General features: G+C 41.6%; 1 protein-coding gene across 2 annotated transcripts in view; it reads right to left on the bottom strand.

The window, feature by feature from the left end:
• Window positions 1-25,278, bottom strand: part of sh3pxd2aa (SH3 and PX domains 2Aa) — a 125,733-nt gene that overhangs the window by 88,612 nt on the left and 11,843 nt on the right. For both annotated transcript variants that reach the window (XM_061048354.1, XM_061048363.1), the window contains exon 2: window positions 20,578-20,658. In XM_061048354.1, coding sequence (XP_060904337.1) covers window positions 20,578-20,658 — 81 coding nt within the window. The remainder of the gene's footprint in view (window positions 1-20,577; window positions 20,659-25,278) is intronic.

Genomic DNA, 25,278 nt, shown 5'->3' with positions numbered 1-25,278 from the left:
TTTACTGTACACTGAAACACAGTTTACTAAGTGTTTACCGTTGTCTTATCTCACATGGCTATAAATAGATATGCATCCTACACATAGCAGTGTCAGGAAATACAAGATGTACAAAAAACTGCATCTTTCTTTTTACTCAGTTCCAGATTCAATTCACACACAAGCAAGACCCAAAATCCTCACAACTCTCTTTTTGTTTGTCACTGTCCACAGAAACAACACAAAATTAAAAGTTCCTCTTATCGCTCCCATGCGCCGTTTCCAGATTGATCTATCTGTTTAATATAAACTCAGTGACAGTGGATGGTGGATCATTTCAAGTATTCTTGCTTATTAAAAGACTCACCATTGGACAAAAATAAACTCTTTACTCCATATTTTGGATAGGAAACATCAAGTTGTATCTTTTCCTGTCTGATGGGGATATGCAGCATTTTAGGGTTCGCAACCTTCATAAGCACTTAATCCCAAATCCACATGAGTGTATCACACATATTCTCAAAAATCAAAGCCTGTCAACACGTCTTTTGGTCCCGCAGGCTCAGAGCAGCGGTGGCTCAGTGAAGTGCGGGGTTCACGGGAGTCAAACAAGCTCCTATTTATTCATAAAGCACGGGCGACATGAACGCAGTGAGAGAAAGAAGTGCTGACACCGGAGCTGAAGGTGCAAGAAAAGAAAAAAAGAAAGAGTGAGGGAGGATGGATGGAGAGAAAGACAGGAGCAGAGAGAGGCAAAGCAGGAAAATATTTCTTTTTTTTTCTTTTTTCTTTTTTTTTTTGAAGAGAACAACTCGGAGAGAAGGAGAGACATAGCAGAGGTCACAGGGGTGTAGATGATTGTGTCAGGCCCATTGTGTTTACCCGGTTTCACCCTCCAAATAAATCATTCAAGAGAGGGATTAGAGTGGAAGAAAAAGGCAAAGCAGAGGAGAGAGATGCAGAGGGCTCACACACACTGTACAGCACTGCAGCACACTGTTTCCTACAGTGATCAGGCACAGAGAGGAGGTGAAGAAGAATGTTTATGTTCATGTGTGTGTGTGTGTTTGTGGAGGGGGGGGGGGGGGGGGGGGGGGGGGTCCAGAAATGAATCTAATCAAAGGAAAGGAGACATCAGTTGTTTCTGTATCCAAAGGTTTAAAAAAAGACTCTTGGGGAGCTAAGTGAGCACACACACACCCTGATGGGGCTTCAAGATGTCTCCTATTGAGACATCCAGTCTGTCGACTTTTTTACCCAGTTCCACTTTGCAGAACAGAGAGAGAGAGAGAGAGAGAGAGCTACGGAAGTCATCAGAGTCATGGTCCAGGTTTCTAGTCTGTGCCTGCCTCCCTCCCTCCCTCCCTCTCTTCATGCTGTTTGGAAGATTTCTTTTAAGCTGCCAGGTTTCTGCTGCAGCGACAGCACAAAAACTTGCAGCAGACCCAGCTGTTTGTTTGGACCCCCCTATGCATGCTGCCAGGGACCCAAAAAAAGAAAATCCTGCTGATATAACAACACACCCTGACACACTCGACAAAACAGGAAGAGATTGATGATGGGCCAGTGAGCGAACCTTTAGCTCAGAAGCAGATTTAAATTTGACTGCAGCCCCACTTTCTTTAAAATCAATGTCAAGGTGGATTGTGAGGTGGGATCAAGCTGAACAGGGAGTGTGGGGTTCTGTAAGCATTGGATATTATAATCCGGCCTATGTGTCTTCATGTGTCGATAAGAAAACTTGATCTTACAGAACTTACCATGCCGATTGAATGTTTGGGTTATTTAGACATTTAGTCATCATGATGTAGTTTGTGCACAGCATCAATTCAGCTTCTATTCAGTTACATTAACACCCACTGGGCTTTAAATGTATCTTCTTTACATGCACTCTGTGAGTAGTTACACACGTTAAGATTTTTTTTCTCATAGTCCACTGCACAGCTCCTACATTGCACCTTTTGTACATTTTGTGGTTTTTTTTTAATTTTTTTAATTTTTTATTTTATACTTTACATTTTTAAATTCTATTTTATATATTGTAATATCTTCTTAAACTGTATTATTTAAGTTGTTGCCAGTTCTGCATTATTTCCTTGTTAATTGTCAATACACCAAGTCAAATTCCTTGTATGTGTAAATGTACTTGGCAATAAAACCCTGATCTGATTCTGATTCTGATTCTGATTCTGATTCTAAATGTTTTATAAGAGTCTTAGTATGGCTGCACATATTATAATTCTATTTTCATGTTAATCATGAACAACATAGTTACATATCAATGATTTGCCTCTCTCTCTTTCAGCGCTGGCAGTAGCACATGTAGGAGAGCATCAGCTAAGTCATGGTACACATCAGAAAAAAAATGATTTGTAATAACTTTACACTATGTTGGGGCGCCAGTGGCCTAGTGGTTAGTTCGCAGGTCTCATGCACAAAGGTTTAAAAGTCCTCAAAGCAGACAGCTCAGGTTTTAAAGTGGCCTGTGGCTCCATTCCTGCATGTCATCCCCCACTCTCTCTCTCTCCCTGATTTCCGACTCTATCCACGTTCCTGTCTCTTAAATAAAGGCATAAACAGCCCCCGAAAACAAATGTTCAGCTGCATTACACAAATGTGAGTTCTCCTCTCTAAAATCCGTTTGATCACAGAATTCTATCTTAGTTGGGCTCTATGCATAATGTTTCTGAGTGTGTGATCATGTGTGCGCATGGTGCAGGGTCGAAAAAAGAACAGCAGCGTTTCTAGAGTTCAACATGGCAGCTTCAGCAGGGTGGACTATTTCATTTGCTTTCATTTCCCAGAGTTGAACACACACACAGTGAGCTCCCCGTCTTCTTAGCGTACAGCTCCAGCCCGAACTGGCCCACTTGGATCAAGGTCAACACGTTATTCAAACAAGCTCCGGTTGGTTCTAGCTCGTCCTTAAATACACACTTCCCCCTGTCCCGGCTGACAGATTCTTGGCAAACGGAAGCGTGCTCGCTTCCCGTCAGGAATTGTGGGATCACAGACACAGAATAATGGTGAGAACAGGTGGGAGGGTGTGGATCAGGTGACGGAGCCGGTGGCACGACTGCTCCTTCTACATACACAGCACACATGCTGCACACTGTACAGGAGACAATCAGCCTCTTGTTGTTTGTAATTTGGCAAACACACAATCATCAGTCCAGGTGGTGATATATTTCTGTTCCCAGGATGTCGAGAGAGAGAAAGAGAAGCAATAAAATAAATAATAAATAAATAAATAAAACACTCATGCCAAACCGTTGCTCCACTTCCCAGACTTCACTTCACTGTCTCCTTGGTAACCAGCACAGAGAGGAGTATGAAGAAGAGTTGTGAAGGGACGTGATTGGATGATGCTGCGCAGCTCTGGACCACTGGTGTAAATGTTGGGAGTCAGGTAAAAAAAAAAGAAAAAGAGAGGAGGAAGAGGTTCTTTTATCTGTTGTCAGAGTGTGTGCAGATGACTATGATGTAATGGGTCCAATCCAGCAAAGCTCTTACACATCACTCCTTCAGGGAGATTTTGTTGTTGGTTTTTTACTCTAATTTCAAAGTGGCTCGAATACATCAGCTTGAAAGACTGAAATGTGGAAACATGGTAAACCCTTACTGATGAATAAATGGAATACCAATCTCTCTCTCTAAGTGTGCTTATCTGATGCCAAACATCACAGGGTGGATTATATGTGTTTGGTTCTTGTAATATGTGGACGTTAAGGACTCGTTTATCTGGTCCCAGTCCATGGTTTTTTGGGTAAAAGTCTTTTAGGTTCGGAAATGTTGGATCAAAACGCTCAACAAACAGACATACATAAGTAATGAAAAATAATTCAAAAATCCAAAAGGGACCCAGGGACAGTCAAAACTACACTGAACAGACGAATAACAGGACCTGCTCCCAAATGAAACTGCATGACGCAACACAAATGAATAACAAATAAGTCTAAAATAGCCAACATTTGTATCCATTTTTCATAATTTATCTTATTTTGAAGCTCAATAGCAGAAGGCAACTTTAAACTTGCTTTACGTCAAAGCAGACTTTCAGGATGTTGAGATTTGTTGCTTTAGAAATGATGGATTAGCCAGCTTTGTTTCATACTGGATTCTGTCATCGGATCGACGCTGGTGATGTCATTTTGAGTCAGGGTTGCCCAGTAGACTCCGTCTGTAGACTGGAAATAAATAAGGACATCAGTGACGTCAACCATTAGTCACTGAAGGGGGTTTGCTTAAAGCCCCGTCAACATATTGAAAATGCTGTCTCAAGGCGCTGCATAGCCTAGCCTAGCCCCATGCATGGAGGCTATAGTCCACATCGCAGCGGCAGTGGGTTTTAAATCTGACCTCGGTCCTTTACTGCAGGTCAGCTCCCCATGCTCTCCTCCTAACCTTTCCTGTCTCTCTTCAGCTGTCCTATCCAATAAAAACGGCAAAAGGCCCAAAAATGAGTTTAAAAAATAGAAGAAAACACTGTTTCAACTTTTCTTTCAGTCGACAGGCAAAGAACTGAAGCTGAGACGGGTCTTAAGCCTCCTGACAAACAGCTACAGAACACCAGCTTGCAGTCAGATCAATCAAGCCCCTAACATTGAATAACTCTCATCCCGTCTTTAAAACATGAACTACTCAGACCATGTTTGCTTTTTGAAACCAGCAGTAAACATGTTTCTTTCTGCTTTTACAAATGGCATTTTTGAGTGGGTGTGTGTATGTGACTTGTGGGGGTTTTCTCAAGCGAGCCTCAAGTGGACGCTCGAGGAACTGCAGTTGTTCCACAATGAATGAATGAATGAATCAATCAATCAATCAATCAATCAATCAATCAATCAATCAATGTTTGTTACCGTTCCTCCTCTGCTCCACTAATCCGGTGCACACAGCACCTCAGGAACTCCATTTGTCAACAAAGCTGTCAATCATGGGGACAGACCGCTTTGTATAGCATCAAATAACTAATCAAAACTAAACTTCTCAGAATAATGTACATTCTGACAAAAACCAGCATGATAACACGAACAACAAGGCAGCTAGTTTGTAGGGGGGGAAGGCTCCATATTATTAGGTGTCACTTTAATAGTCTATGCTTCACAATCAATGGAAGAGTTGAGAAGTTAAGGCAGGCATGTTCTTTAAAATAAAACCCTTTTCCGAACCATATAGATGCATGTTTTTTAACATTTTAAAGAAACCATGTCATTTTAGTCTCCTACAGCACTCAATCTGAGTTTATATAACTCCCCCCCTTTATAGTGAACTATCCCTTGTTTGAAAAAAACAATTCATTTATAACCAAACCAGCGCTCATTTTGAGTAACCTTGAACCATTTTTCTTACCACCATGATGATTTAAAAAAGGTACAGGTAACTGTAAGCAAATCAACATCCACATCAAGACTATCCTATTTTCCAAACTGCTACTGTACGTAGCACGGTGTAATCTAATGTGGTGTCTTTACTAAAGTTTCAGTAAGAAACATCACGTGACAGAAGAACAACTGAGCCAGAAGCAGCCGCCCCTTCTTCATATCATGCACATGTGCTAAGAATAGAGCCTCCATTTAAGGAACTGTGAGAGTCAGAGGGCATTAAACTTAGGGGGATGCCATTCTGTTCATGTGAAGCGGATTGATGTCTTACTTCCTGTTGGTTGGTCATGTGACTGGGGAGGGTTTACCCCCTCGGCGTCACAGTAGTGGAACGAACCGGGATGGTAATAAAACACACACAAAGATGAAAACTCTGGAAAGACTCATGACCAGCACGACCAGGCAGCCATGTGATCGTTTTGCACCATTTCCACAGCAACATGCTTGATAAGTGAGCAAGAGAAGAGGGGCCAAAAAATGAGCAGGCTTGTTCTGGCTGGTCTCAGGGTAACAACATGTTATTTTGCTCCTGCTGCTCCACTTGTGTCTGCAGGCAGAGTGCACAGTTAACGAGGAGGTCGTCACATTTCCTGTCCTCGTAACTGTAAACACGTTGTTCTTTCTCAATTCTATTCTCAGGGTCCATCAAACTGCAGTTCTCTCTTTTTCTTCAGGAGCACATGATCAGGACGGGATATGTAGTAGCAGTGAAGTGGAGCATATGAATCAAGTCTGAACACGCATTAGCAGCCAGTGGTATTCAGTTTCCGAGAGACAGATGTCTAAGATCAGCTCGAGGGGAAGGGAGGTCGTTCATTTCCAGCCACAATCACTCACAAGTTGTGCCTTCTAAATATAAACGGGCAATCCTGGCACCCAAATCACCGCCAATGGTTTGGCCTATTATATTTGGATGCAACATGATATTCTGCATGCTTCTATGCAGGGAATGCATGTATGGGAGTGGCGTTTGTATGGGGGGTTGGATTTGCCAAAAATCTGTTCCTGGAGATGTCAACAGTGTGGGTATGTGGACCCCCCTCCTGTTGTTTCAGTATGACAACAGGTGTAGGGGATGTGGAAACTTGTGTCAGTCTGTCTTCCGTCGCTCACTCGTCACTCCTCAGTCTCAGGCCGGAGAGCATGCTGTGGTCTTTAGAAACAAGCCTCCGGGGGGATGAGCTTTTGACTGGGATACACTCTTAGTGGAATCGGATAACCCTAACCCTATTTTCTCCAGGGGACTAAACGGGAATTCCCCGCTTATCTCAAAAACCTGGCAAGCATCTGTGGCCGTTTGAGTGATGTGAATGGGATGGGTTTTGTACTGTAATGAACGCCTACTTTGAATATTGTAGTGATTTGAAGTGGAGCTGGTTGAATGTTTCTCTTTTTCCTGTTTCTTGCATCATCAGTTAGTCTATTATTTTCCTTATTGAATGGGAACATTTTTCATTGTAATACATACAAAAAAATACAATTCAAAAGATGAAGATGATCTTTAAAAAAGCTGGCTTTATCGAACTGTCAAAAACAAAACAAGATCTAATCTAAAACAAACTAATCAGAGGAAAATAAGGTATAAAGACTTTTCTTATTATAAAGACTTCTCTTTGTTTCTACTTGATAAAAGACTAAATTATATTTGCTAATAAACGCAGGTGTTTTCTGCAATAATAATGAGTTGCAATTTGTCCCCTACTACAACACTATCCAATGCAATTAACCTTTATATTTTGCCCCAAAAAAAAAAAACAGAGGTTAAGTTGTTAAATTAGTCCCGTGTGAACCAGCAGCTCATTAATTCTAGATCGGCCTGTAGTCTGTTCTTTGTGGGAAAGTTTTCCAGCTTGAGAACAAAATAGCAGTGGAGGCTGCTGATGAATGATTACAGTTAAACTGCATAATTCAGTTTCATCAAAGCGCTGGGTCTGAAACAAATTAGAGACTTGTGAACCAGTTTGTCAGTTGTGTCGATTGTGTTAACGCTGTGCCGGAGCAAAACATCGCCTGCTGGAGGAGAACTTTCTCTCTCTCTCTCTCTCTCTCTCTCTCTCTCTCTCTCGTTCTCTGCATCTCCAGAGTTCAGCAGAGGTAATGGTGTTGACGTTTTGACATCTGGATGCTTTCCTCACTTCATTAAATATATATTATTCAAAGAGATAAAACAGCATAATCTGCAAGAAAAGGGAAGAAGAGGTTTGGTCGGAGAGAGCAGCTGTTTGAAATTTCACCTCAAATACTGTAATTTCACAGGCTTTAGTGCCACAATAGCTATTTATATTGAGCTCATATAACATATTGTTTTCAAGGGTTTACAACAAATGAACGTCCAATGGCAGTTTCATGGAGATAAAGAGTAACCAATCATTTTATAATATAACCTTCACCTTCCATTTATTGTCCAAAGAATTACACCTTTCCTTTTTTAATCGGCGCACCAGCTAAATTGATTTCCGGGCCATTTACCATTTCAGAAGCTTTCAGCCGGAGCAACCCAACAACTCACTGATTCACAGTGTCCCCTTAAACAGCTTGTTAAAAAAAAGAAAGTAGGCCAGCCAACTTACAGTCAGTACAGGCAAAGGCAAAGAGGAAGGGGGCGTCTCACCTGTGGCAGGGTTCAGAGCTAGAAGAGCAGCGTAGCACCTAATTTAGCCATGCTGACTGCCCCAAGAGTTTCCATGCTGACAGGCAGGACAAAAAACCCCGGGCACTGTGGCCAAACCACAGTCCCTCCCAGAAGGGGTGAGTCGGGATGGCAGTGCCCCTGTATGAGTATGTGTTCAATGCGCTCCAAAGGCCGACACTCAAAAGGGCGTGGAAGTGAAATGAGAAGTCAGGTTTAGAATAAAACCATGAGTGGGCTGAGCGAAGAAAAGAAAGCTTCAAAGAGAAAGACTAAAAATACTGGAAACAAAGCTGCAGACACAAGAATGAGTTCAGTTGAAATAGAATAGAATAGAATAGAATTACTTTATTGATCCCAAACTGGGAAATTGTGGATAAGCTGCTTTTCCAACATAACACATGAAAAGGACACCAAGTGCTAGGTCTTGGGACTGAAGGCTTGTTTAAAATTATGAAATAAAACGCTCATCAGATTGCTGTCACTTTTTGGGGGTTTGACTATGACTGTTTCCCAAATCAATTTCTTCCATACATTCTATTCAGAGTGCATATTGCTCCAACGCTGACAGCTATGGTAACATGCAGTTCACTTTATGGACCACATGTGGTTCTTATGACAGTCAACATTTAAGGCTGGACTGTAAGGCATTTCCTCAGCCTCGATGGCTAACATGGCCAAAGAGATGGACATGTCACTGACGGTCAATTTCCACCTCAAATTAAAAAAAAAAGGGGCACAGTCAAGGAAGTCAAAATAACAGCCTTACATAAATTAGAGCAATTCTCCAATTCAAAGAAAGTCAGAAAAGTCAAGTGACAGTTATTGAGTTATTGACAGTGATTTGAGTCAACAGTTCCATATGAAAACTCTCACATTTCTTAACTAAGTATGAGATCAAACGTTGGCCTACATGGTGGTGTATAAACTGAAACATCACATTGAGATACACTGTGGTGCTATCTCCAACCTTAATAAAGGGACTAACTGATTAACATTTGTCTTCTTAAACTGTGACTGTGTTTTACATTTTGTAACGGGACGTGTCCTCGCGGCAGCCGGCATGCGCCATGACAGACACAAAATGTTTATCGTTGCCAAGGAAACACCGGATGATACGTCAAAGGCCACTGCAATAAGGGAGCAGGGAGCTGCTGCTGAAAGCTGCCGTGCTGTTGCTGTATGTGCTGCTGTGATAACAACGTCATGTCAATTGTATTGGATACATCGTCGGTAAACATATTGTCTTTCTCAGGTCGGTTTCGCCCGTTCATATTGACTACGGACAATACAGAGTTCGTTTACACCGGGGTGGGTAGGGAAGGAGTACAAGAGAGAACTCCCATGATTCCCCGCTAGCCTCAACGTCTTCTTTTGTTATTGTTTGTTGATTTTACATACTGTGCGTTTAACCTCCTTCTGCTTGTCAATGGCGTGTATGAACGGGATGGGATAGCTAACACTGATGGACTCCTTCAAAAAAAGGACTTACAACCAGACAGGTTTAGCCCCTGTTGGCTGCAGGACTAAGTCAGGTTTCAGGACCACAGTAAACATTGTTGTCTATGTTGATTCATTTTTTTTTATGAATTTACAAAGGACCAATGGAATCAACAGGGGGTTTCCCTGACAGCTGACTTTCTAACTCAAAATGATCGAATCGTCCACTGAAGAGTTTTCATATGATTGTTTTTTTTCCTTTTAAAGCTCCTTCTGTGTGTACAGTGTAAAAAACGTTATCTTACGATGGAGGGCAGAGTGAAGGGTAAAACTGGGTCATCAAAGTAATGGAAAGAGCAGCCAGGGTAATGAGGAGAAATGCTAGTAAATGCATCACACACACAAACATGCAAAACACTCGCAAATAAAACACATGAATGCTAAACAGCCTACATAGAAACCCACGTCAGAAATCTCAGCGGCCTTTAGCTCTGTAAACTGATGCACTTGACCCCCTAGAAACATGCAGGTCATGTTGGATTAGCCAGAGAGAAACTCGCTCAAAAGACACCCAAAGGGGGGGGGGGGGGGGTTTGTTGGTGAGGGGATGAGTACTGCAGGAGGGGCAATGCCTTCTGAGGAGAGACAGAGACAGATGGAGGAGCTGAGAGAGATGCGCGAGCAGCACGGGGGGGTAGAGCGATGAGGGTGAGAAATAGTTGGAATGAGATATGAACGTCAGAGAGTGTGTGGCAGCAGGGAGGACGTGCCGAGCGAGGCGTGCGGAGGGAGGGAGGCAAAGACAAATAGGGGAAAGACGGATGGGAACAGCAGAAGGAGAGGAGATAGACACCTGGGTTTCACTTTGAATTCTGATGGGAACTCTCATCTCTTATCACCCTGTGTCTCTATCTCGGTTTCATGTCTCTCTCTCTCTCTCTCTTTTTTTCAATCTAACTCAGTGGCATTAAAAGCCTGCGTCCCGTGTGACCCAATCGCAGCCTTCTGTTTGCCCAACTGCTGATCATTAACCTGCAGACAGAGAGGGAAAGGCAGGGGCATTGGCTGGACTCAGACTGGACATAAACACAGATACTGGAGATAGGCAGAGACAGTGTTTCTGGATTTCTGCAATATCAGCAAAAAAAACACCTGCAGGGATGCTTTGTTTAAACATGTCTGAAGTGCCAAGCGGGTGGGAAAAAGGCATCAGGGGAGATTTTTGTTAAATATTGATATCTTGAGACCAATAACAGTGCTGTGGATTCATGTTTTTATATGCGAGCTTTGAGATATTTATACATGGATGCACACAGGCTACGTCTGTGTGCTTCGTCACAACATAGATCCCTGCCTTCTGAACACTATTCTGCTACTACACAGCTGGTAACTCGTTGAGATAAATACTGCATCAGAGCACGCACAAAGACAGAAAGGAAGAAGACGGCAATGTGAACAAACATTGATGTTAACAATCCATGTTATAAGATATCAAAAGTTTCATAAACATTTCTGAAAGATTGCTTGCTGAAAGTTGCTCGCTATATTGTTCAAGTTGTACTTTTTAGATCATTGCAGAATTTTTTGAAAAACCCAGAGGTGGATAAAGTTTGGTATTTTTATGAGCAAATAATGACTTTCCAAAGTGACTATTCAAATGAAACATTGCAGACAGATGAGTGATGATACGTTGCTTTAGTCATTTCTTGTTTTCAAACATTGGAATCCAATGAAGAGAGGTATTTTGTTTGTATTACTTTATCATTTTTTATTTTAGTTATGTTATATAAAGCCAAAAAAAACAAGGCTTGCAAACTGACCTTAATGCAAATGCAAACACAAAATGAGTCATCATTCATTCATTTCCAACGTGAAAAGGAGAGAGATGCACATCAGGTAGGCTACATATCCCTTGTTTGTTTTCGTCTGAAGAAAGAACGCTTTGTTGAAACAAGATTTTTAATGCCTTGCTGATTGGGGAAATTTTGTAAAAAGATATTTCTTTTAAATTCTTTAACAGAAAATGGATGAACAGTTTAGACTTATTTTGAGCAAGCGGGTATAAATGAATTTCACTTTGAGGTGTCATATGACATTTTTTTTTATAATGTTACACCAAATGAAGAGAAAAAAGTGAGAAGGACAGATAAGTATTTTTCCATTTCCTTGGCTTTGTCCCTCTGTATCTGTGGATTACAAATAACAGAATTCCTTTCATACCGTTTCATATTCCTTTTTATGTCCCTGATCACATATGTCCTTCAATCATTCAACAGTAAGCTCTGCTACGCTCCACAATATCCGCACACACAGATAGCACAACACTTCCCTCTCTGAATAGGACACACAGTAGGAGTTTAAAATAAATACAGTGTGATTTATTAAACGCCGCACCGAGGCAGTGCAGGGTGAGAGAGAAATGTACTAAAAAGAAGAAGAAGGAAAAAAAAGACGTTGAGCACAGCCTCTCTGTTAAAGGCTCAGTGTGAAGCAGAGCTGCCAAAGATGTACAAAGCACTCAAAGTTTTCATCTACTCTCCTCACCATCCCATTCAGGTGGAGGAGACCTTGAGCTGAACAGAAACATGGAGGCTGGCCAGCCGAGCGCAGAGAAGTGAGGGGGAGAAAACAAGACAGAGACAGATAGAGAGCAATAGAGGTCTGTCAGCTGCCACATACATCTCCAGATAACAGGAGGAGAGGCAGTGGAAACCAAGGAGGCAAACAGCGGGAATACACGAACATCTCATTAATATGTGGGGGGGGGGGGGGGGGTATGCCCAATGACTTGTCCATCATCAGAAATTAATGTACTACATGGAGCTGCTAATAGTCATAGTCATTTATATGCCAAATAATTTAAACCATTATTTATGTTTTCCTGCATTTTTCAATCTGAAGTGTATCACAAGCTCTCTGGTATTGCCTCAGCATCTGTCTAAAAACCTGGAGTAACCATTACATTGCTACAAGGTTCTTATGCAATGGAAATGTAGTTAACTGCTTTGCTTATAAATAGAACTAATCTGGAATGAGAATATGACAAAAGTTACATTTTGACAAGTTCATCCCCTCATGGCTCAGCTTCAGTTTCTAAGCTAATGTTTTATGCTAGCATGATTCAAAATAAATTCAATTTGATACAGTTGACAAACAGTGAGTTTTAAATTAACAGCAACTTTAGACAGTTTTAGCAAGCTGTACAGCCATGCCTTCGACCGAATGTTTATATCATGATTTTCCAAAATGATTTTCCAAAACAAATGAAAGGACATATGTGCTCTCAGTCAGCTTGAAGTAGCGAGTTGACAAGAAAAAAAACGTTTTTTTTCATTGAGTACCATGACTCTCTTTACCTGAAAACACCTGAGGGTTTGACTAATACTTGGACAAATTAATACATAAAGCATTGTATGAAAATAAAACGAATGTTGATTATTGCTCCATTAGATTAGAAAGAATCCTACGAGTTGGTGGCCCCAGCTCTTTAATTTAGAATGCTAAACAGTTACAATAGAACTACTGAGTGGGCGTTTATTCTCTCAGAAATGAACGGACATCTTGCTGCCCGATGTAGGACTGGCGCAGACCATGGTATGAACTGTATTCAATCAAACATAGCAATCGTCACCAGAAAAAGTCAGAAGAGGAGGAGTGAGAGCGGGATGTTAGAGGGAAAGGATAAAGGTGAGCAGAGATGTATAAATCTGTATACAGCAAAAACTGATCTTTGACATGAATTCACCTTGAGAGAGTTCTCTCGAGAAAAAGACGTGAAAATAGAGAATAACTGACATGTTTTCATGAATCCCATCCTCAGCCTGTGTCCATACATGCAGAGGCTTTGGAGGGCCTCTACCTCAACACAAAGAAAACAAACATACAGTAACCCCCCTCCCCTTCTCACACTACCTAAATGTCTTACATAAACATATGGGATCAATGAAGAAAAGGTCTATGCTTCTTAAGCTAAGGCTTAAGGCAAGAGATATTCTTATATGGGCTATCCACGACGCATATTTACTGGAGGGCACGCCACAGAGCTCAGGCCATATGCAACTACTTGAAGTGCAGGATGCAAACAACATGACGACACTTAAAGAGATACTTCACCCGTTGAAACATGAATCTGTATTGACATTGGGTCATATATGTAGTAGAAATGTGAAATACATTTTGAAGTTGGTGCCTTCTTGGTCGAGAAAAGGCAGAAAGTGTCTTTTTGACTCATGTGGATGAAAGACACCAAATACCAGAATGCACAGCACTGCAGGCCACTCCCACTAAGGTCAGGTATACAGACATATTTACTTCAACACATAAGGCCGTTTCCTCAACTGATTCAGAGATTTCTTCCAGAATTGATCTTGGAAATGCCTGTTAGAAAACAGACTCTATGTCTGTGTCCATAAACAAACAGTGAGAGCACAGACACTACCAGTCCGCCCCAGCTCGAGCCGGCCCGGGCTCCTCGTCCTCACCTCGGCTGCTGAGCTGGCAGCGGCCGGCGGCGGCCAGCAATATAGCAATATAGCAATATAGCAATATAGCCGCGAGACGGTTGCTGCCGACAAGCTGTTTTTTTTTCTTGGCTGCTGCGGCCAGCGGCGGCCACCATCTGAACTGTTCCCACTCTGTTTTTTAAACACTTTCCTCCATGTTCTCATTTAGTTTTGCAACTTTCCACATGGACATCTTAAAAAGGAACTCATCTGGCATGTTTGTAGCTGTGCAGTGGCAATGCCACATCGTACACATGTGGATATTTGCAGACACTCTCTGCCCATTGCTTTCCCTTCTGTGTTGACCCTCAGCCTATACACTGCCCCCACTGTTCACGTGGACACTACATCTTGCGACAGAATAGTGGCATTCATTTTTGAGGATGTGCAGCGCTGGCACTCCAAACATACGCAGTTTAGCCATCATGTGCACGCAAACACTTAGCTAAAAGCAAAGTTTGTTCCCAACTGGAAATGCTTCCCTCAATCTTGAATTGTTATTTAAGGTGTTGATCTAAAAGCTTACGCCATGTCTAGTATCCTCAGCCAGGGTTTCTCCAAATCCATTATTATTTTGCACATTTTGGTCTTCACAAACACTTGAACTTGTCTCTAATACAGGATGTTTTTTGGTTTTAAAAAAACATCTGCCTTTGTTCCTAATTTTTTTTTAAATCAAATGTATCTCCTTTTCTTCAACCTATCATCCGACATTAAACATCAAGTTTCCTCCGTAGACTCTCCAACCCCGTCTCTTCTTCTGTCTTTGACACATTTCAGGGTACAGACGGGAAATCTCTCTGATTCCCTGAATGTGGCCCAGTCACCTCACAGTCACACTGCTTAGCTTCTTGAAGCATGGAAACATCCCACAAATGGCTGAACTGTTCTCATTCATCCTAAATTTAGCCCACTCTCCTGATCCCTTCTCCATGGCTGTGGGAAACACTGCATACCTCCCCCCCCCTCCCCCTCCCCCTCTGCTCAAACTCCAGAGAGGACCAGGCCTGGGCCGTCCTGTCAAACACTCGATTGTAACTCACAAAGAACAGGTCTTGTGTTGTTTGTGTGTAGGTGTCCTTCCTCTGACTCTCATTGGAGGCTAAAACGTATGTTTCCTGCATTCCCCTGTCTTTCACACACACACACACACACACACACACACACACACACACACACAAACACACACACACACACACACACACACACACACACACACACACACACACACACACACACACGTACATAAATAAAATAAAACAGCCCTTTATCCTCGACCTGAAACAATGGGCTACCTCATTCAGATGAGTTACAGTACATCCACAGAGCACTTCAAGGACAAAAAGGCTGCAGGCTATTCAGCGATTTATCCTCGAGGATGGCATACCGATAATGCCTTGTGGTCTAGACATATGTTTCCATCAACCCGCCCACTTAGAGGTTAGAGATTCCCAATTCAGTGACCTTCCTTTAAAGCGCTTTGACCACAGCTACTGTATAATTTTCTGCCTTAAACACAACATGCTGTTTGTTGAGGGGCTTGCAAAAAGCTTTCTCTAAAAAGGATTGAGTTTTGACCTTGAGATTAAAGATAAAAGTGACTAATATCACACATTGGTTCTTCAAAGGTACACTAAACTCTGACGAAAATGGGATACTAGAGAAATATAACGTTCAAACTCAAGCAATCTGAATATTCAGTTGCTGCGGGGAGGCTCAAACAAGGACAGACTTGGAAAGAGTAAAGAGAGGTTTGTTTCGGCGTGTGAGGGCAGAATACAAACCAAAGGGCCCTCGTAAAAAGTGTGAGTCAGAGCGTGTCCTTCTCTCACATGGTGAGCCATGCCACAGCCCTTAAATATACAAAAAAAAAACTTTGCTAAGGGCCCAAGGACACCAAGGGCAAACTCACCCACTCCTCATTTTCTCCTAAGTGACCCTGAGATCCACAATATCTCACCATCTTTCACTGCTCCCATCTGCATCATCGATGTCGTCAGCAACAACAGCATGGAACTTAATCACCAAACGCCACTGGTATCGCTGTCATCCTCATTACCATAATCCCTTTCATATCTTTCATCACTGTCCTCCTCTGCCTCATTATCACCACCAGCATCATGATCATCCTCCTCTAACTCCTTACTGTGTTTTCCCTCCTCAGGGCCTCTCCAGATGACCTGTCCCCCCCCCCCCCCCCTCCCCTCCCTCCCTGTCCTGGTTTCCTCCCTGCTGAAGAGAAACTTAGGCGGCTTACTTCTGACAGAAGGACAAACTGTTTGACTCATTCAGGAATTGCTGTGAGAAAACCACAGAGGTGCTGGAAGAGTCAGTCATACCCTGATGAGGTATGAGCGGTTCTCTAGTGGACAATCAGAAGAACAAGGTAGGGGAGGCATGTGAGGGTGTGGAGATGGATAATACTAAATGTATGCCGGGCTTGTTAGAATTTGGGTGACACATATATGTAATGATGTGGAAGGTATGTGTATAAACAAGCCTCTGCCTGCCTTGACTTGCCTTTTTCCTGCCTTGTACCATGTCTATTAGTGAGGTATGTAGTAGGGCTGTCTTCAAATATCATGGCAATCTCCCAAATTTCCAAACCAAGTCTCGCAGTGCCTCTTCAACGATAACCATTCGAGCAGTTTTCAGTAACATTTAGAACGATCCCCAGAGATCAACTACCCCGTCTCTTGAAAACCACCCGGTGACTAAAACACCAGGACGGCTGTGGATCAGCGGTAGAGTCGGTCATCTCTCAACCAGAAAGTCAGAGGTTTGATCCCTGACTCCTGCAACCGCAAGTCTGACGTGTCTTTGGGCAAGACACTCACCCCCAAGTCGCTCTACTGCTTCGTCAGCGGTATATATGTGAATAGGATTAACTTATATTGATGGACACTTTACATAGCAGCCTATACCATCAGTGTGTGAATTGGTATGAATGGGTAGGTGTGACCTGTGGTGTAAAAGCACTTTGACTAGTCAATATTTCTTCAGTGGACACTGTCAGGAGGGACCAAGAGCTGAGCTTTTGGTATACTTCTGTGGGTGCTCAGCTTATTTCAAGGTTAAGATTCAGTGCTCATTGTTTTGAATTATCTTCCACAGAGGTTTACATCTTTCTAAATCAAAGACAGTGATTAAAACAATAAAAAAAATTAAAAAACAGCTTCTTAATTTTTTTAATGTTGTTTTCAGGACGTTGAGGGGGCTGCTGGCTGAGCTGCTGCTCGCTTGTTTCTAAGTGCTTGTAACCAAGAGTGGAACTACCTGCATCTCGTCCTCTGGAGAGCAGATAGACCTGGTGGTTAAAGTCATGTGTTCGTTAAAAATAGACTTTAACTGATGAGAAAAGGGTCCTTACTGAATGACTAGACGCCTAGATGAGGAAAGGCATACTGTATTCATTTTGCATGAAAATGTTATGACTCTGGTACAGCCAAGTTTGTGGATTGTCCTGGTTCAATGTGCAAGAGCCAACAAAAACTCCACTCCAGCAAGGCGGCTCCAGGACCCCAAACGACTGTTAGAAAAGAATAAATGGAAATACGGCAATGGACGGCAGAGAGAGAGTTTCTCCTTTGTCACCAAAGAAATGGACAGCGCGAGATCTAACAGACTCTTACAGACAGAATAAAAGTACCATGCCAAAATAGCGAGAGAGAAAAAGTAACAATATGGTAAATGGCTCCTTTTTTCTCAAAGGGCCACTACGCAATACTGCTGTGGCTCCAGTTATTTTAACATTAACACGTTTTTATCAGCGCAGGCATCACAATAGGCGAAACACTTGGGAATGTGACAGGATGCATTTAAATTCATCGTTTTCCAGGAGCAAAGCTTTTTGAGGTGGGAACACAAAGAGAAAAATTACATTAGATGTATGTATGTTATGGTCAGTGCTACACCAAGTACATCAAACAACTCTGTAAAATTAAAGCTTGCACTTCCTCTGGGCCATGCATCTTGTGCAGTTGCTTTTCAGATCAAATGTAGGCATAATAAGTCAAAGGAACATCTGCTCCGCCTGTCCAGAACCAAAGCCAATACATTTCCAGGAAATGAGAGCATGTGCTGGTTATTACTAAGAAACACTCTTGAAATCCCCAGTGGCCTTTGCCAAAGCTATGGTTAAAGCGCTCTCCAACAGTTTCAGAGAGGCCATCCATGTTTCTCCCGTCGAAGGGTTAGCAGGGCTGCTGAGAGCAGCAGGGTCTCTGCTGTAGACAAATGTTTGGACAGGAGAGGCTCCAGGTTGCTCTAAAAAACAATGGGACCATCAAAAGGCATCAGGCGAGATCAAAGGTTGGCAAGAGAACTCAGTTTTCGATCCATATACCGGCAGTCATGGAGGATTCCTTGGTATAAGAAAACAAGTATGTCAGTACTGTTAGAGGTAGTTTTATTCACACGTGTCACAGCAAATGGACGGATCAAAGAACTAGGCAGAGTAAGAAATGAGCAGCGAAGTGCTGGTGCAGATATGTTGCAGTGGTCTTTAAAATGGAATCCCTGGTTATTTCTAGAGATATTAAGCCGTGGATTTCCCCCAAAATATTTAGCTTAACTGCAGCAAACTCTGGAAAACGTTGCCCATGAGAGAGCCGCTTTCTCTGGTGACTCAATAAAGTGCAGTCCAAGTTGGGTGACCTTCGACCTGCGACTTTTGACAAAGCTAACAAAATGTGGCCGTAGACTGGGAGTGCTTTTGTGCCAAGCCATCCATGAACCATTAAAGTTCATTAATTTCCTCCCGGGCAATTTGGTGAGGAAGTAGCAACGTCTGGGGGGAACTTGGTTTTGGGAACCAGAGGGTCACCGGTTCAAGTCTTGGAATGGACCATGTATGGAACTGAGAGTGGTTGCTAGAGGGGTTCCAGTTCGCTCTCTGAGTATTGCAGAGTTGCCCTTGAGCAAGCCCCAACTCTGAGTCTCTCTGCAGCCCCCCCTCACTTGATGTATCTCCATAAATGCACGTCATATATAGGTCCTGTTTATGCTTTCAAAAAGTATTTCAAAAATAATGATCTTCTATTTTTAATTTGCGGACCAAGCTTATGTTTGTAAGACGCTGAACACCAGGTGTAAGCCATGCATCCACTCTTCTCTTCTCTGACTTTTCCAGCATGAAGGAATATCCTGGCTATTTCTTTCCATGTTTATTATTGTACCTCTTGTCTTTTATGCCACATCGGGAGTAAGCTGTTTGAGGGGGGTCCATTTTCCACCACTGGTTATCAATGGGATCTTTCAGAAAAGACCTTTCCTCCACTGATTGAAACATCATTTCCTGCTAGACCATGCACACTGGGGGCTATTGAGATGTGCCCCCTGTAACTCTCTCACTATGGCCCCCTTCATATTTACTACTGACCCTGAGACCTCTGGTCCAATATACATATGCTATCAGCTTGCAGCAAGCTGAGGGTGCAAGAGCTAAGAGTACACAAACATTCATACCCATTTGGAAACTGAGAGACACAATGCAGGGTTTTCACTGGAACTGGTGCTCAAGTCCAAAACAAACAGAGTCCTGAAGAGAGATCTTGACACTTAAAAGAAAGAGAGTAAACTATCCGAGCCAAGCCTACAAAACTTGATGCAAACTGAGGCTAATATTATCTGTAAAAATGTTCCTTTCACAGATATATCAGTGTCAAAGCAGCATATACATTTTTTTTCCTTTCAGAAGATATAATGCATTAAACATTCTTGGGGTGTTTTTTCGAAAATGGTTTCATCAAGTTGTTTTGACAGAGGAGATATACCAATTTCATAGTTTCTAACATTCTTAGCAATAATGTCTGCAGCACATGTAGCAGAGCATCGAAGCCAAGCAGACTGTCTTACATATGAGAAAATGTTGACAGGCCTGTTATAATAAGGCCAAATATACAGTACATTGATGAAGTTGTTTTTTTCTGCATATCTGTGCAAAACAGTTTTGTTTTCTATTCCAGCTCAAAGGCGTAACTAAGTAGGCCACTGTATCAGTAATATGGGAGTTTTTTCTGAGCTCATTATTGATCATCTTTTGTAAAAAAAAAAAATAATAATCCATATCAATAAGGCTCTAAAGAAAACAGATGAAGACCTCCAGCATATAACTTTGTAAAGAATCAAACCAGTCTGAGCAGCCTTCCCCTAGAAAATGCAACAGCAACCCACTGTAAAGCACGGCGCATTAAATTGACTTCCCCTGTGGATTTCTTGCTTGTACTATAAAGTAGGCCTGTCAGCTCCCTGACGTTTTGAGGGTAAGAGAGAGATGAGATGAGAAGGAAGAGGGAGAGGGGCGAAAGAAGCAGGGGTGAAATATAGACAGAAAAGAGAGATAGAGATGCGTACACTGCAGCATCTCTACGAGGCGAAAGGGATACAAACCATGTCTCCCCTGCTCCCCGACCAATTACTAACATATACATTGATTCATTGGGGTGACGAGGTGTGGAGAACACGGGAATAGCAACGGCAGCAGTGAACAGTTGCGGGGCTTAGACATTAATCTATACAAAACAATGCAGAAAGTTCACAGGGTAGACGTGGTCAAATATATCATCAGCAGAGGAAATGAGGATTTCCGCACAAACAAGAACCCTGCATTGAGCACGGAGGGGAGCGTTGAGTGATTGAAGATTACCTGTAGGTCAAAGAATTTGCTGTATCTTCTGTAGATGATGTGGGATGTGTTGTCAGAGTAGGTGACATTGATGAGATATACCTGCCAAGAGAAGAGAGGCAAAGTTAAAACATATTGGTTTTATCAGATTAATGGTGCATCATTTAACATTCACCATGGACTAACGCCCAGTGGCTACAGAAAAGAACTCGGGCACCAACATATATTACATGCAGGTGGCCCAACACTATTTTATTTTTATTGCTGACTCTGATGTTACACTTTGACCTATACCTTATAAGTCACTGTCACATCTGTTCCAACTGATACATTTTTTACATCCTTTATTAGTTCCCTGCCGTGCATCCATCATGTGCTTTTACAAATTTTAAAAACAAAGTGATATTCCTTTTAATATAAGCATAAATGACTGACTCAGGCGCCGCACCATCTGCCATATTCCCACCAACTCTGCACGCTAAAGGCTGTTGAATGCTGAATAACTACTGCATGGACTGTGACTGTATGGTGGGGTCACCTGTAAGGTCCATTCATTTTATGTATCTAAGACACATTCCTGCTGTTGAAATTCTAGATTGCTCAAGTTCTCATTGGGCGACCTGTTTGTCTGTTGAATTGTTGTTACTTGACATGTGAATGTAACTGTCTGAATGCTGCCGTGATGTGTTTCTTTACTTTATGTTGTCTTGGCTTCTTTCAATGACTCGGTATAGGCTGCAAAACTGAATTGCCCTTCTGGGATTAATAAAGTTGTCTGAATCTTGAATAAAGAGATGAACAACACTGTTAGTAAGAACATGATTGTATTACATAAATGATAATAAATATCTATTTTCATTTTGTTCCTGGCTGTTCACTCATTCAAGTATCACAGTCTTTGAATACTGAAATTGCTTGAAAAGAAAATTCATTTTCTCTGTTGTTTTTACATACATACATTTTACATTGATATTTTTATCATCCAAAAAGTACATCAGACTCAAACCTCAGGGTTCTTGTTTCCTGTGGGGTGGGTGCTTAAAATGTTAATCTGTTCCTTCACAATACTGAGTCTGATACCAAGACTTGAGTAAGGCCAAGTATTCTGGTGGTACAAATTCAATTCAAATAAACGTGTTCATAATTGCTGGAAAAAACAACATTGCTGATGTTTCTATAGCTTTGACTGACATTAAACATTCCACTTGCTCTGTGCTGGGTTGTTTCATGATAAATTAACTGAAACTACTAACATGTTTTGTACTGGGGGAGGGGGGTATTAAATGATGGAATCCAAATGGCTTTTTGACTTGCATAATTGCAGATACTTTATTCCCATTTTTGTCTGTACCAATACTGGTATTGTATCTAAACAACTGAAGAACCTACATCTGATATAAGTTTAATGAGCTGTATGTTGCAAATGTAATGCCATTTAATTTGATAAATGAAAACTGATTTTCTTTCAGCTGACTAATCAATTACTCCTTTAACCTTTTAAGTACTCCTTAAATCAATAGAAGCCATTGTATTAATTACAATGGCAGACACATTTGTGTTTGTACTTTGCAGTACCAGCAACTTACAGATAACGTGCTCACACGGCTCCAAACCAGTTCCCTCAACATGGACGTTCATCAACACAACTCATAAATCTGTGAATGATTAATACCACCTGGGTAAGAAGGTGACATCATCGCCCTGTTGTCAGCAGCACACTGACCTACTTGCCTTTACCCTTGGCTGAAGCAATGCCTCAGCTATGAGAAGCCTGTTAAGATTGAGATAGAGTCCATTTATCCGTCAAGAGAAGCCAAGTGATGCTGCCGTCATGTCTAATCTAATGAAACATTGATAACCCAGGTAACAGATCCAGACGCCAGGAATATTTCATTAGAGACAGTAAGAGCAGGTGGGACTTCTCAACTGCTGATTTAGAGATGTTCAAAAGAGGGCTCTGGATGTGAAAACCCTCAAGTGGATAAGTTGTTACATAACATTACGCTACAACCTTCTGAAGGGCAAATTACACAGAGTAACCAGTTTATTTGGTACACTTCCAGACTGTAATACAACCTCTTAAAGCTAATTAACGTTTTAATACCCGGGCCCTATTGATGATATTCATGTAGGTGGATTAGAAACCTCTCTCAATATCATGTGATCGAGTACAACATGAAAACAACTCAAACAAGTTCTAGAAGTTACTCTGCCAATGCCTTCCAAAACAATCCATCAAGTGTTTTTTTTATGAGATGCCTCTGTGGGTATTGGTGGGAAAGCATTGTTCATTCGTGTTATCTAAGATTCCTAGCAAAATGTATTCATACCGTATGAGCCTTTTCTAGTTTTCAAGCTGTATGGTTTCTGTTGGGAACTGATCAGAAAGCACAACTTGTTTCGCATTAGGTTTGGTTGTTTCTTTCACATGACCAATTCTATATCTAAAATGTACAGACTTCCTAATGAGGATGTAAAAAACCCCACTGGAAAAGGAAAAAGCGGGGGCCCATTGCAGGTATTTATGGATCCAAATAAGTTCTGATTCTTTCGGCATTTGTCCCAAAGTCCATGACTTTTTTGAAGGGTACAGAATGAATTGGTCACAGGTAAGATAGGCCCAAATAAATACACCCTTCCTATTTTGTCTGCTTATACATTTGTCATTGACTTATTTTGGGGAAAAGAAATACATATCCCATTAAAGGTGTGATTAAATGTGGTTATGGTAAAAAAGAAAAAAAAAAAAACAGTTTTCTCTAAATAGTTATCTATATATATGCAGAATCTGTAGGGGAGTGGACATAATTTCATTGTTAGTGGTGTTCTAGTTCCAGTTATTTTGGGTAGAATTGACTAATCAAGGTTTAAGCAGACTTATTGTAGCTAAACAGGACAAGACAAGAACCCAAAACTTCAGAATCCATAGGCCAAGATTGTTTCCTGGAACCTGTCAGCTATGATGGATGATAATAAAGTTTTTTTTTATGAATTCATAGATGTTGTTGGTCCTCAACTAAAACTCCATATTCACATTTCCAATTTTTAGCTGAGCTGTGTAAAAGTGAAGGAGTGGAAATGTAGAATTAGAATTAGAAGTAAATTAGAATTAGTTAGAAGGAGAAACAACATGGTTCCAACAAGCTCATAAATGTCTGTAGTATGTGGTAAACAGCGTACTTCTTGCAAATGTATTTTCTCTGTCTTGCATTAACAACTGAACTGTTTTAATTTGATTTTCTATTTATCTTGATCTGTTACTTCTTAAAGCCTCCCATGGGCAGTTGTTGGAAAATTAGCATTTTGCTATAAACACTAAGAGCAGTGCATTTGGGACTTGTTCATTGGTAAATGTTACAGCGATATTGTTACTGTATGTCCGTGTTAAATAAAGTGAGGTTTTCTGGCACAACTTCACCAACTACCAAGGTGCATGAAGAGTGAAAGGCTTGAAGAGGTCAAAACGCTCCAGCAACTAAGCGTAGTATGAAGATCAACGATGAATGATTTCGACTTGTGGCCTGATGAAGGACAAGGCAAAAAATTGCTGCACTAGGATGTCAAGCTGTTTCAACCAGGATATATTTCCAACAATGTGATCCATTAAGACTTACAAATGTTTCTTTTCTTGCAATAAAGATTAGAAGATTTACCAAAATATCTGGTTAAACTGTCTGTACTGTGCATTGTGTGCTTGCCGAGCCGTTTGTACTGACATAGATGTGTCTTTGTTTCTGTTGGTGTTGCCAGATCATGACAGTTTATGTAAAAATCATTCATGGTTTCTTCCAGAGATTCCTAACCAGCTGAGTACTTCAAAGCGGCATACGTTTGGCAATCATTTTACAGATTTTTTTTAGCTTAAATAGCCATTATCAAGTGATTTGCAATAAAACACAATGCTGTCACCCAGCCAAGGCATTCCAGCTAAGTGGTTCAGACACAGCGCAAATAGAAATCCACTTAGCTTCAAGCCACCGTGAACACAGAAACGATTGACTTTGCCTCATGGATAGCATTCAGATCAAATAAAGGCAGCGTGTTTCCCTGGTGAGCCAGTTCCTGCTCCTTATTCCTGCAAGCTCCATCTTTGTGACTGATCTTACACTGTCACTCCGAACCCTCTGTACCTGCCAAGAGCCCCCAGAGCAGAACCGGGGATGAATGAGGTCGAGTGTAGGACCCTGAAGTTGACGCACGAAGGGCAGCAGCTTGAAACAAAAATGGTTCAACAACAAAGCCGGGTGTTAAAAGGCCTTGTTGCTGCTGAAGGGGCTCAGCGGCTGCTGGCAAGGAGCCATCGCAGTATGTTCACTCCCATGCAAAACACAGATACTGGCATCCTGAAGCTGTGACTGTCACACTACACTGACAAACTTGTTCTTAACACAGTAGGGAGTCACCACAGCGATTAGCCTGGCATTTATTGCTATGGAAATGTGCTCCCCTGGGTACTGCCTGGTAACAACATCATAAAAGTAAAAAAAAACAGCCAGCAAGATTTCAGAAGTGTCTTTGTGTCTTTTGTAGCATAACAAGGACTTGCGAGTACCGCAAAGAGCTCTTCTTCCTGCTCATTAACAAAGCAGCTCTTGATAAAATAGAGTACATGTCAGAAAAGGGCAAAAAGTGGGTTGACTTTAGCTCAGGCTTCCTAGCATCCTGTAGGCCTCATCCCATTCTTTAAAAATGTTTATGTCAAGGCTAAACTTGTACTGAAAA

Source organism: Labrus mixtus, chromosome 2 (genome assembly GCF_963584025.1).
Source record: "Labrus mixtus chromosome 2, fLabMix1.1, whole genome shotgun sequence".
Taxonomy (NCBI): domain Eukaryota; kingdom Metazoa; phylum Chordata; class Actinopteri; order Labriformes; family Labridae; genus Labrus; species Labrus mixtus.
This window is presented reverse-complemented; position numbering and strand designations above follow the sequence as displayed.